Source organism: Cyprinodon variegatus, unplaced genomic scaffold (assembly GCF_000732505.1).
Source record: "Cyprinodon variegatus isolate N-32 unplaced genomic scaffold, C_variegatus-1.0 Scaffold218, whole genome shotgun sequence".
Classification (NCBI taxonomy): domain Eukaryota; kingdom Metazoa; phylum Chordata; class Actinopteri; order Cyprinodontiformes; family Cyprinodontidae; genus Cyprinodon; species Cyprinodon variegatus.
In genome coordinates, this window is record NW_015150671.1 from 538,344 (window position 1) to 550,403 (window position 12,060).

The following is a 12,060-nucleotide window of genomic DNA, read 5'->3' on the forward strand; positions in this document are numbered from 1 at the left end:
AGCGGGGCAGAGCGCTGACGGAGTAGGTGGGATTTCGGGGTTAGCATGACATGTTGGTCGTGTTGCTGTTAGCATAAACAAAACGTGTTGCACAATGCTTGCACGCTGTTGCACTTTTATCCACAACTTTCTTTCCGCCGTCTTCGTAGGTCACTCTAAATGCAAAGTGGTCCCATACACTGCTGCTGGCGCGTCTTCCAACTCCTGTTCTTTCCCACTCGCCATACCCCCACAATTCTCCACAAAAACTGATTTTTTTTCTGCTACGCCCAGCTACGCTGCTTCGCTTCTTCTTCTTGTTCACTACTGGTGGTTGGCTTTGGTCGCAGTACCGCCACTTTCTGCTCTGGAGTGTAAACGCTTCGCCTATGAGAAAAAGGAGCAGCGCATGAACCGAACGCAACACACGCGAACCGAACCGAGACAGTCGAACCGAAGGGTTTGGACGGTTTTCATAAATCGTTCCATCCCTAGTTTACACACAAATCATGCTTTTAGATTTCTCCTAACTGTGTTCGGATATTTCCTTGGATACTAGTGAATGTAACTGTTTCATAGTCTGAATATAAATTATCCTGGGAATAAAAATAATTTTCTTCAAAGACCGACTGCCAAAATCAATCCGTTACTTTGCAGTCAGGCAGCAGTCTTCCCAATAAACAGTATATTACCGCCAGAGAAGGTTAGCAGAACAATAAGCCATTACTTACTCTTCGTATTTAATGTGGTAAGCTATGTCCTCTTCCTTCTCCTTGGTTTCTGTGTTAGAGTCAGTCTGAGAGGTGGAGGCTCCGTTACTTTCAGAGTTTAACACAGGGTTATTCCTGTTACAGTCCGTGATTTGACCCTGTCCAAGGGCCTGAGCCTGGTCAGCCTCCAGCTTCCCATTAGTCCTTTTAGGAGGCCGACCCACCTTTCCCTTGGTGGGCGTTATCTGTCCTTTAGGAGAAAGTGTCACATTTTCAATGCATGCCTCAAACCAGGCTCCGATGCTTACGTCCCTGCAGTCTACCAGCTCGTTAATCTGAAGAGGGAAACAAAAAAAAGCAAAAAAGTTAATGGTCTGGACCGTACTGTGCGCTGTGTCCAAAAAAAGCTGGTCTGCACTTCATATTATTTATCATAAAACATGCGCGTATTTTTAGAGATATTACACTACTGATTAATGCACAAACTAAAATGTATTTTTGTTTGTCTTAAACTTATTCTCATACTTTAAATCTAAGGACCACAGAGTTTTCAATAGACCGGCTCAACCACTGCTCTAAGCTAGATGAGACTGTAAACATTACTGACTTCATTTCTAAACACTGTAAAAGTTTACCAATGTGAGGTAAAGAACTGACCTTATACAGGCCAATCCCTGGGTTGATTAATGTGCTCCTGCTGGATGTTGGTGGCTGAGCGTCCTGTGCTGGACTGGAGGACCTGAACCCATTTTTGGTACTAGTAGCGACAGTTTCTGGCTTAGATTCATTTACAGTGGCGTGGCTGCTTTCTTTCTTATTGTCCATACAAGATGAGGTTTCCAAATCTGCGGGGGAGATTGGAGCTTGAAAATTTTCATTCTTCAAGTCAGGCAGAGGAGCTGAACTGCTTGCAACACCTGAGGGGTCCTTGGTGGTGGGGCCATCCGGGGGATCGGTCTGAGAGCGGATTAGCAGCTGGACAATGTCATTGAGACCCACGTTGTAGTCAAAAAGTGTCAGACCATCTTCCATCTAAAAGAAAGCATAGGAAACATTATAGTCATTTATGTAAATACATTACGATTAATTTGTTTTGACTAATTTAATGATCCAACATTTAGGCTAAAAAAAAAAAAGAAAAAGTGATGCTGTTGATATCTAAATAATCCCATAAACTTCCAATTTCAGGAACTGTTTTGTGTCCTTAATCTAATGTGCAAATCCTGACCAAGCCTAAAAACAACCATCGGGGGCTGACAATTACACTTGGAACTACCAACAAGGCTATTTCTGAAGACCTGACATAAAAAAAAACTCCTCAATGATGGAGAAGGAGAAGTGCACCATCATTGTCCTTGGCAGGTTACATTTTTTCAGCTGCCACAGGAAGTACATCCCTGTTGGGCTTTCTTGGTAAGGGGCTTGATGTTCAGCTCCCACTTTAGGTCCTGTGAGATGATAGCTCCCAGGAAGCAGACATACTCCACAGTGTCAATTGTGGAATCACAAAGAGTGATCATAATAGGGGAGGCTGAGTTCGTCCTAGAGTCCACAACCATCTCCACTGTTTTTAAAGCGTTAAGGTCCAGGTTGTTCTCCCTGCACCAGGTGGTAGGCGGACTCATCACCATCAGAGATAAGTCGGATGAGAGTAAATATCTGCATCTTATCAAGAATCTTCTGGCATTTTAATTTTCAGTTCATATATTTTGTCCAGTCTCTAATGGAAGGCACTCTGCTTGTCAAGTCATGAAAAATAATCAGGTTGATTAAAGGGACAGTTTGTAACCAAATTGGCTTTTTATTAGCTAAAGTCAAAGTTACTTTAATAAATACAAATTTTGCAAAAATCTAATAGCATCAAGTCAAAAATGAAGAAATCTATGCATTCTCAGGGCTTATAGTTAGTTTATAAATACATAGGCATTTCACCAACTCGGAGATGCCATTATTAACCACCCGCCAGCAGCCAAAATCATTTTTGCCTGCGAGTGGCCTAGCCTCGATCAATGCCCCAGGCCCTAGAACTGGCGGACCACACAAAATACAGAGATGCGTTATGAATTCCTGGATGCAAAGCAGGCAGGGTTTTGAGGGCGTGACGACAAAGCTGTGCGACGCTTGAGAAAGCACAAGGAAGATGGCAACAACTATTGAACAGTTCTCGTTTGACTCAGCTTTGGAATCAGTTTAGGAAGGATTAGACTTTGGGTTTTCGTTTAAATGTGAACAGGAAGAGGCTCTACACTCATCCATAAGAAGGACATATTCGCCATTTTACTGACAGGCTGTTTGTTTACACTCCCCCACCAGCTTTCTGTCGCACTTACTACATCACAGTAAGTTGCGCTCATTTGTCAGAGCGTTGGCCAATAGGCACTGACATGGCTTAAAAGACAACGGGTTGTTCTCATCAACAATCTTCCGATGTCTCATTCATCGGGGCCAGACTAAATTACTCATTTGATCTCACATTTAGTCTGGTTTATCAGTCTATGGGCCTACTACTTTTAAACAGTCTTATAAAATTGTTATGCTACTATTATGATATTTACACAGATTTGACCCTATCCATATTTTAGTTTTGGATTTTTCAATTAATGCTCCTTGTTTGTTTGTTTGTTGTTTGTTTCTTTGTTTGTTTGTTTGTTGTTTGTTTCTTTGTTTGTTTGTTTGTTTGTTTCTTTCTTTCTTTCTTTCTTTCTTTCTTTCTTTCTTTTATTTCTTCCTGCATTTGCTCTCTACACTGACTTCATCTCCAGCTGCAACACGTTTTTACTTCAGTTTCTTTAAAATCTGCCTCAAAACATTGAGCCACAAACACGACAAATAGGAAATGTCACTTAAGGGCAGATATGGGCAATTTTTGTCCCCAGTTGGTGTATGATTGAAAAGCTAATTTTTTTTTTATAATAATGAATTGGGAAGCAATTGGGAAGCAAAGAAAAGAAATCTGAGATGGGGTATGCTATTCCACTATATCAAGCTAAGAAGGTGAAGACACACATGCCTTTGTCTGTGTACATGAGTGGGGTTTGGGCTGCTGAACATAATTCTATGTTAACATCCGTTATCTTGTCGTGGAAAAGTGTTTGTCGACATTCAGGTAGAGAATGTCGACATTCAGGTAGAGAATGTCGACAGGGCCAAAGTCTGCCCTGCATGAAAAGAAAGGATGAGCTTTTAACGACCAGCAGCTCTACTGCTTCCCTGTTTGTGTTTTTCTCAACTGTCCCACAGAAAACAGATTGCTGCTGCTGCAGTCTATGGGTTTCTTCTCGGTTGAAAAAAAAATAAATAAATAAAAAGCCCAGATACGCACGCATGAATTACATTGATGGGATGTGTAGCTGGGGGGACAGAGATGACTTGGTTGCTATGACGACCAAAAAAAAAAAAAAAGAGCACCCCACATTCACGATCACACACACGCACTCAGCTTCACCCGCCACCCCACGTTAAGTCGGACTATATGCAATTCCAAAATCCAAAACAACACAATCAACATGACCCTTCAGGGCGGATCCAGAGGATTCAGCTGCGCTCTCAGTACAGCTGCTGCTTCTGAGATGTGTCGTACACTAGAAAACATCAACTCACCGAAAATATCAGCAACCTATTTTAACCAGTTAAAACCATTGTGCCGGGGAGACAGACATGGCTGCCATCCTCGCTCACCCTCCCCAACGCCCTTCTTCGTTGTTTGACAATGGGGAAGGCAGAGGTTGTAGGTGAAGGAGGAAAACATAATTTCCTCATCCTTCTTGGTTTTTAATAATCTCATGAAATTTAGATCAGAGGAGCAGTCCGTGCAAACAGAGTCAAACACTTATATGCACCCGTGTGTCCCTCTTCATCGTGGTCTGCCTCAGCCTTCCATTGTCTGCCTCTGACTTTGTCCAACCTCTTACTTTTAGGGTGGTAATAACATTTTCTCTCAGTATAAGCTTTAAGAGAAGTCAGTAAACAAAACAAATTGAGAGCATCCTGAGCAGATAATGAGCCCGCTGGCAGAACCTGCTGCAGAGAGACGGGTTCGCCGTTGATGAGAATGTGTTATTCTGATGGAGACTCGCACAGACAGAATCTCACAACAGCACACGGCAGAATTGCACTGCACCAAATACAAATGGCTGAGCTGATTTTGGTTGTTTTTTTTTCTATTGTCACATGTGCTCTCCACAGCGGCTTCATTTCCAACAGCGTTATCAGGCTCCTGCTGCAAGGTGTTTTGATTCCAGTCTCTTTGGAATCACAAACTAAAAACGGAGAGATGTTGGGAGGAATTGTGCACATGGAAACAGACGAAGTTGCTGTCAGAAACAGAACATTTTCAGGCCCTGTTTACAGCTTAATTCAAAAAGCATGATGCCCCTGCTACCTGCAAACGTGTAGCATTGAAGGTTCATTTCAAACAACTGGGAAAAAAATGCTTCTAAAATTTAAAATAAAATACATTTTCCCCCACAGTGGGAACAATTTGAAGACTGAACACCTATCAAAGCAGACACCAGATGAAACCAAGTATAAAAAGATGATCTTATAACCTTTGAGCCATTCCATGTTTCGTCATGTAACTTCAACTGTTATGGTTCTTTGGATTGTAAAGTTTGTGACAAATCAAAGTGATTTCCTTCAAAAACATCCAGTATATAACTGCCTTGACAATTCACTTTGTCCTTTATATAATATAGAAAAGAACGAGACAAGAGTTGAAAGAAATCCTGTTAGCAGCTTCCTACAAGCCCTGTAGGGAACACAAAGATGACAGCATCATGCTGTAAGAATGATTTTATTCGGCACGGACAGGGAGGCTGGTCAAAGGAGTTGAACAAAGGGCGATCCTGGACAAAAATCTGTTCGAGGTGGTGAAGGACCACAATGGAATGGGCTAGAGGAAAGCATAAACAGTAACACCATGGAACTGCTCAAGTAAAAGGTCTAGACCTAAGACAAGACATGAAGACTTGGTGCAATATCAACTTCCAGCAAAGCTTCAGGTGTGAAAGTAATACCAAATCGACAAGCATGAGTAATCAGAAAGAAAACTGCAGAAACTCCCGCTCAATTACTTCTGGACTCCGCCCCACATGCTTGTTGGAAAGGAGTTGCGCAAAATAGGTCATATTACCGAAAAGAAAAAACAATGACATAGGAGCGGGAGTGGGGGGTGGGGTTCTGTGCGCCTGTTCTCTGCTAGTCTCCAGCTTTGGGCCTTTATCCCTTATCCTGCCCTCAGTCATTTAATCTCTAAGAAAAACCCAACAAATAGAAACTAGTTAAGGTGGAAGAACACTGGCTTTCCTCTGCAGCCTCTTTTTCATTTATATTTCTAATGAACTCCGTGTGTTAGTTTTACCATCTGTGCTGGTTTTCTACATAAAATCAGTTTTTAATAAGCTAATTTAGCAATTGGGGGATCTCTTTTAAAGAAACCAAATGTTCTTTCTGTAGTTTTAAACATGTTATTACAGCTATCCTGGTTAGATAGGAATAATAATCTGCCATTTGTCTTTTATTTCATTTTCTTGATGTTCGATTAAAGACTAATTGTTAGTGGCTAAGCTTTTAGCTTCTCTAATTGCCCAACTGTTTCTAAGCCATCTCTATGGCTCAGAAACGGAGCTATGCAGATGATCAGAGCAAAACCTAATGAAAAAAGCCTTAACTGAATCTGATCATTCATACTGCTGTGGGATTAGCGGATGATTACAAGGTGGGTCATTTAGGACAGCCTACATGTTAGGAGTTGCCAAACTGCAGCCACATTTAAAAGTGGTTGAAAGGCCTGCAGTTGCCGCCTGGGGTTCAGGGCCTTCCATTGTTTTCTGCCCTTTGTCCGGTCTATCTATCTATCAGGGAAGGGAGTGGATCGTGTACATGCATGGCTGCAGCCAACTTCACTTTTTTTCCCCCCTTGGTAATTCAGCAACACAGCAATAACTTTCAGAAATCCAAGTCAAATGAAGAGCCACAACAACATCGATCCCATGGATAATCAAATTAGAACAATATCTAGGTCAGTGCCGTCCTCTGTTTGCAAGACGGACAGCAGCAGTCACCAGTTGGAAAAAAACCAACTATATCAACAACCAATAAGAAACTGCTTTAAAAGAAAAGTAAGTGGACTACAGTGTTTTACATAAATCACACGGACAACATGAGCTGAGCTTTGAACTGTAAGGCAAAGCGTTTTTTTTTAAATTAGCAAATATGCAGGCTTGTTGCAAAAGTGTGTGGGCGCTGAGCTGAAAGGCCGCGTGGCCAGTGGAAAATGTGTGTGAGGCTGCGAGTACAAGTGAAAGATCTTTCAAAGTGAAACATGCACATCAAGTAGGGTTCGGGCAAAACTACAAGACAGACAAAGTACAAATAAATAAATAAATAAAATGAAAAAGAAGACAAAACAGTAAGCCAAAGAAAAGTGGCTCCTGGCTCAGGCCGCTCCCGACAGAAACGCAAGCATGACTTTGAAGCGATGAGGCAGCGAGAGCATAGGGTGCTAGAGGGGAAAACAAGACGCCATTTTGAAAAGAGAATTAGACCGAGTTGCTGAGCTACGAGCCTAAACCCTAACAGACCTCAGATATCAGAGTGCCTGTGAGCACAGCAGCTCATTCCATACATTACTTAACACGTGGAAATCCCCTAATCAAGGTCGCCTGCTAGTTTTCCATCAAAACAGAGGGAAGTGTTGGATGCAAAACCCAACATGGGCTCTTAATCTACTATAGCAATCAGAACCAACTTTAAGTTAACAAATTAATAATCTTATTGGATTTTTTTATATAGCATGAAGAAGTAGTCTTGCGTACTTACTAACCACAAGCAAAGCAGACATGTTCTTAAATAAAAAAAAAATACATATATATATATATATTTTTTTTTTTTTTTAACAATTTGAAACCAACTGTGTGCTTTTCTTAGTTGAGCCAAACAGACTACACAGATTCACAAAGCTAAAACCAAACCATCTGGACATATGAACGAGGTACAGAGTACTTCCTGCCCAAAATCCTCTGCCTGACATACATCAACAGGTGAAGATGATTGAATATTAGCAAAAGGCAGATCAACACACCATAGAGAGCAGTCTTCCCGGCAGCTTTACTGCTTGGCTAACTCAGCAGCCATGAGATCAATCCATATGAAGACATATTTAGACATTTGGACCCATGCAGTTAAAGCATGGAGCCCATGTGTAGCACAGTCAATTCAATAAGTTTAACTTTGTCCTTTTATGAACACAATTTCATAGCGAACGTCTCAACATACTTTACAAGACAAACAGGCCGACTTCACAGACAGTTCTTTAAAATTACTTTAAATTATATTATATTTGTATAGATCCTATTCTTTCCAACGAGATCCACATTGTCCAACTGATTTAAGTCAGCTGATGAAATAATGTTCAATTCAGTGCTATCCATCAGCAGGCATTCAGAGCAAGCATGTGGAGACAGTAAAAAGGAACAATTCCCATTTTAAAAGGAAGAAACCTCTTTAAACTAGGCGTGGTTAAAACGATACCCTGCTGCTTTAAAGCTCCACACTACAGACTGCATGCATTGCAATTTTTTGCAAGGAGCCTACAGCTCTTATTCTCTTTGAATATAAGAGATATGTTCAAATCGTTCCAGTTTGAGAAAGGAAACGTACTACAATAGTTTTAGAGTAGGAAGTAAGAATACTAAAAGATTAGGCTCTGACCTTTAGCCTAGAAGCTAAAGCAATCAAAGATGTCTTGATGAGACGATGTGGGTTTTTTTTCCTAACGTGTTTTAAGATGCAAAGAGAAATCAGCAAGTGACCAAACATTGGCCAATATTCGTCTTGATCAGCCGATGGATACTTTATTCTATATTTATAAGGAGGTGATAAATTGTATGGAATGCACAGTACTTAAGTAATATCAGGCTAGAGTCCCGACAGCATTCTTCAACATTATAAAGGGAAACTGTATTTCCTGTGAAATGTCTGAATTGTTTAGGCTGTAAGAAAGCAAGAGAGAGCAAGACTTCAAATTATAACACAGAAGTTGAATGGGGGAACTTTTTTAAACCATCTTAAATTAAACGTTTATGCTCGTTGGAAAGTACTATCTGTGCTACATTAAAACTGGCTCTGGCAAAAAAAAAGGGAGCTAATGAACTCCACATGAATTTTGCTTTGAATCAAAACAGAAGTAAAACTCTCGATTCCTGTATCATTGCTCTCTATGTTCATTTATAGGGTTGGGCATCAAGAATCGATAATCAATCAGAACCAGTTTTAACTTTTAAATTTTCCCAGAATCATTCGATGTTTTTATTTTCAATTCCAGGTTTGATGACAAGTCCGTCAACTGTAAATAGAAGCTGCCCAATATCAGTGAAGAAGAATACACAGGAGTGTGTGAGCAACCATCTGTTTGTGCTGTGGGATTTGAAATTGTGGCTTAAAGTTGAATAAATAAATGACCAGCAACACTGGAGATGGGATTATATGCATTATATGGGCGCACGGCCAACATAATTAAACACCACCTAACACATCATTGATCCGCTGCACCGGTATTGCAAGGTAGGTTACCAGATGGAATTTGTTCCTCCTCTAAGTTCATAGGGAGAATGCAGGGAGAATGGAGCTTTTTTTATACTTTCTTCCTCTTTACACTTCAACAAACACCTGCCTTGCTTCCTAATAACACGAAAAGCACTTTAATCTTGATCTGCCAGACTTGTAAATAATTTTAACCATAACTTCATTGAGTGTTTATGTTAGTTAAATCGGGATCTGTTTCATATGATAAACCTCACAAATGCACGATGAAGTCAACGAAGAAATCCTATGTAACATTACTACAACATTGGATCTCCTAAAATAAGCCAGAAACTCATGGCTGGTGAATCTCATATGTTAATTTAAGCAACATTTTGAAACAATCAAGATATATTTATCCTAAAAACAGAGGTGAATTTAAGAAAAAGAAAACTGTGTCAATTGATGAAAGACTTTTATAAGGCATTAATAGGTAACGCTGAAGAGATCATTACAAAGAACTACAAAAACTACATATTTATTCCAAGGGAAGAAATACAGCGGCAATGAACCACAGTGATAAATGTTAACAATAATTTGATAACTATATGCTTTCTGCAAAAATATTTTAGAACATATTGTGTGTATTATAGCCTCCATTTTTGGCTATAAATCAAAACCCCACAAACACCAATGACACTAAAAATAAAAATTACCCATTATCAAATAGCCTATTTCCTAACACTAGTTACATTAAAGTTTGTAAATGTTCTTCTATTTAGGCCAAAACATTAGACTTCTTTTTTTTCCATTATATTGGTGCTATTATGGAACAAAAAATAGTTTTAAAAAAATTGTTTAAATGACTAAAAGTGACGATCCTAGCATTGCTAAGGATTAAGTCAAACTTTTTATAATAGTATTTAATAACACTAACCAAAAATGATGATCCCTATTATCAGTTGCTTATCTGAATTTAGTAGGTATAATCAATTTAACTAAATAAGATCTTTTTTCCTTAGATTTATTATTCTCATTTTGTAGAATTGTATAAAAAGCGATCCCAGTCTGAACTGATTCACTCAATATGTTTGAGCAAATAATTGACTAAAATAACATTGTCTATGACATACTTTATATTTAATTGTTTTTGCTCTTTTCCAGACATACCACACACACAAAACTTGGAGAGTCTAAAATGAGTTAATAACTTTCTAGCTTTCCTGCTCATATTTTGTGTAAAAAAACATTAATATTTAATTTCTAGTGGTTAATGTAAAATAAGGTGAAGACATTAAATTCCTCTTTATGTGCTGTTTTTAATCTATATAATAGTAGTTAATTTATACTGAACTGTTTATTAATTACATAATACTATTAATTATATTAATAATTCTTATTAATAATTGTCCTTAAATGTGTCATTTCAGTATGAAAATATGCATTTAACTTTAGTTGAACTTGGTGAACAGCAATGCAGCATGGGAACAGGTTTCTTTACTCAGACACAGTGTACATTGTGCACATGGTGGTGACGCTATGGTGTAAACAAATACAATAGCTTCAAGGCACGTGTGGGCTACAGTGTAATCTACCGCGTTAAATAATAATAAAGACTTTCTAAAGAACAGCATGGAGGGGGGAGCATTATTACATTGGTATAAATGTGAATCAAAAATCGGAAATAATTAGAGCATAGATCTGAATTAGTTAGAAGTGATAACAGTGAGATGCATGGTTTTGCACTGTACTAGCGGGACCAACATGTGGAAACAAAGTGCTGTGCTCCTCTTCCTCTGTAGTGGCAATGTAAACAAATACGTCCACGGTAGTAAGGCACAGAAAGCTTAACCCCAATTTTCCCCATACAGATGCATACGGTGCTGTTTAGTTAGATCTATTGGCTGACTTGTATCAAAACAGGAAGCTCAAAAAGGGTCCGAAACAACTAGAGCTCAGGGGAGGAGGACCGTTGAAGTCTAGCCCCCCTCCCTCCTCTCTGTCAAAATCGTCCAAACTAGCCGCTGCGTGACGGCTCAGACAAGCAGACGTGGGTTTACCTGCTTCCCTCTGTAGAAGAGGCGCTGCTGCTGGGGGCTCACGTTGAAAATGTCCTGGATTTTCAACCGTAAAGTCTCAATTTTGGTCAGTCTGGAAAGATCCTCAACGGTTCGCGTCTCCTTCCCGTCTATCGTGCGAACCTGGATCCACATCGTCGCGAGGCGCCCCTTGTCAGGCCTTCAATAAACTACGGATACAAAAAAAAAAAAAAACGCCGTTGTTGGTACGAAAAGGGGTAATGGGCTCAAATGAGACGGGGATAAACCATTTTTGGAGCTCCGCTGCGTTTTCCTCTGCAGAGGTAACGTCGGGCTGGATCTCGCGCAGGAGGTGCCTTATTACATGAGCTCGCGGCGCCAAGCAAATCTCGCGAAGTAACGTTCTGCGCGCTGTTAAAGACACAGCCCTCTATTTCCCTGTGTGCATGCTTCAGGCACACGCACAAACATCAGTAATAATACAATAATACCTCATAAGCAACTTTTTACTATTATGGTGTGTCATCAATTAGCAGTCACACTTAAGCCCCTAAAGTTTTATTATCATTAATGTCATTATTTTTATTTCCGCCAAGGTGGTTTTTATTAACCCTTTATAGGGCACTCAGTGAAATACTTTGAAAATCTAATTTTCACTGTAAAAATGTCTTAAATTAAGTGTATTTACCCTTAATTCGAGCAGGTAAATGAGATAGTTTGCCAATGGAGAGAATATTTTTACTCTTAAAAGAAGATAATTAGATAATTAATAATTATTTTAAATGTAAATTGTCTTATTCCAGTGGCAAGAT

At 39.6% G+C, this 12,060-nt stretch overlaps 1 protein-coding gene across 3 annotated transcripts in view; it reads right to left on the reverse strand.

Moving 5' to 3' along the window:
* uhrf2 (ubiquitin-like with PHD and ring finger domains 2, E3 ubiquitin protein ligase) overlaps positions 1-11,587 on the reverse strand; it is a 34,112-nt gene extending 22,525 nt beyond the window's left edge. Inside the window, exons 1-4 of one of the 3 annotated variants that reach the window (XM_015380624.1) lie at positions 11,270-11,587; positions 1,607-1,721; positions 1,347-1,534; positions 711-1,024 (exon numbers count right to left, since the gene is read on the reverse strand). In XM_015380624.1, coding sequence (XP_015236110.1) covers positions 711-1,024; positions 1,347-1,534; positions 1,607-1,721; positions 11,270-11,422 — 770 coding nt within the window. In that variant the 5' untranslated portion in view covers positions 11,423-11,587. Of the gene's footprint in view, positions 1-710; positions 1,025-1,346; positions 1,722-11,269 lie in introns of all 3 variants that reach the window. The other 2 variants (XM_015380622.1, XM_015380623.1) reach the window with 2 other exon arrangements.
* Positions 11,588-12,060: the final 473 nt, after the last annotated feature.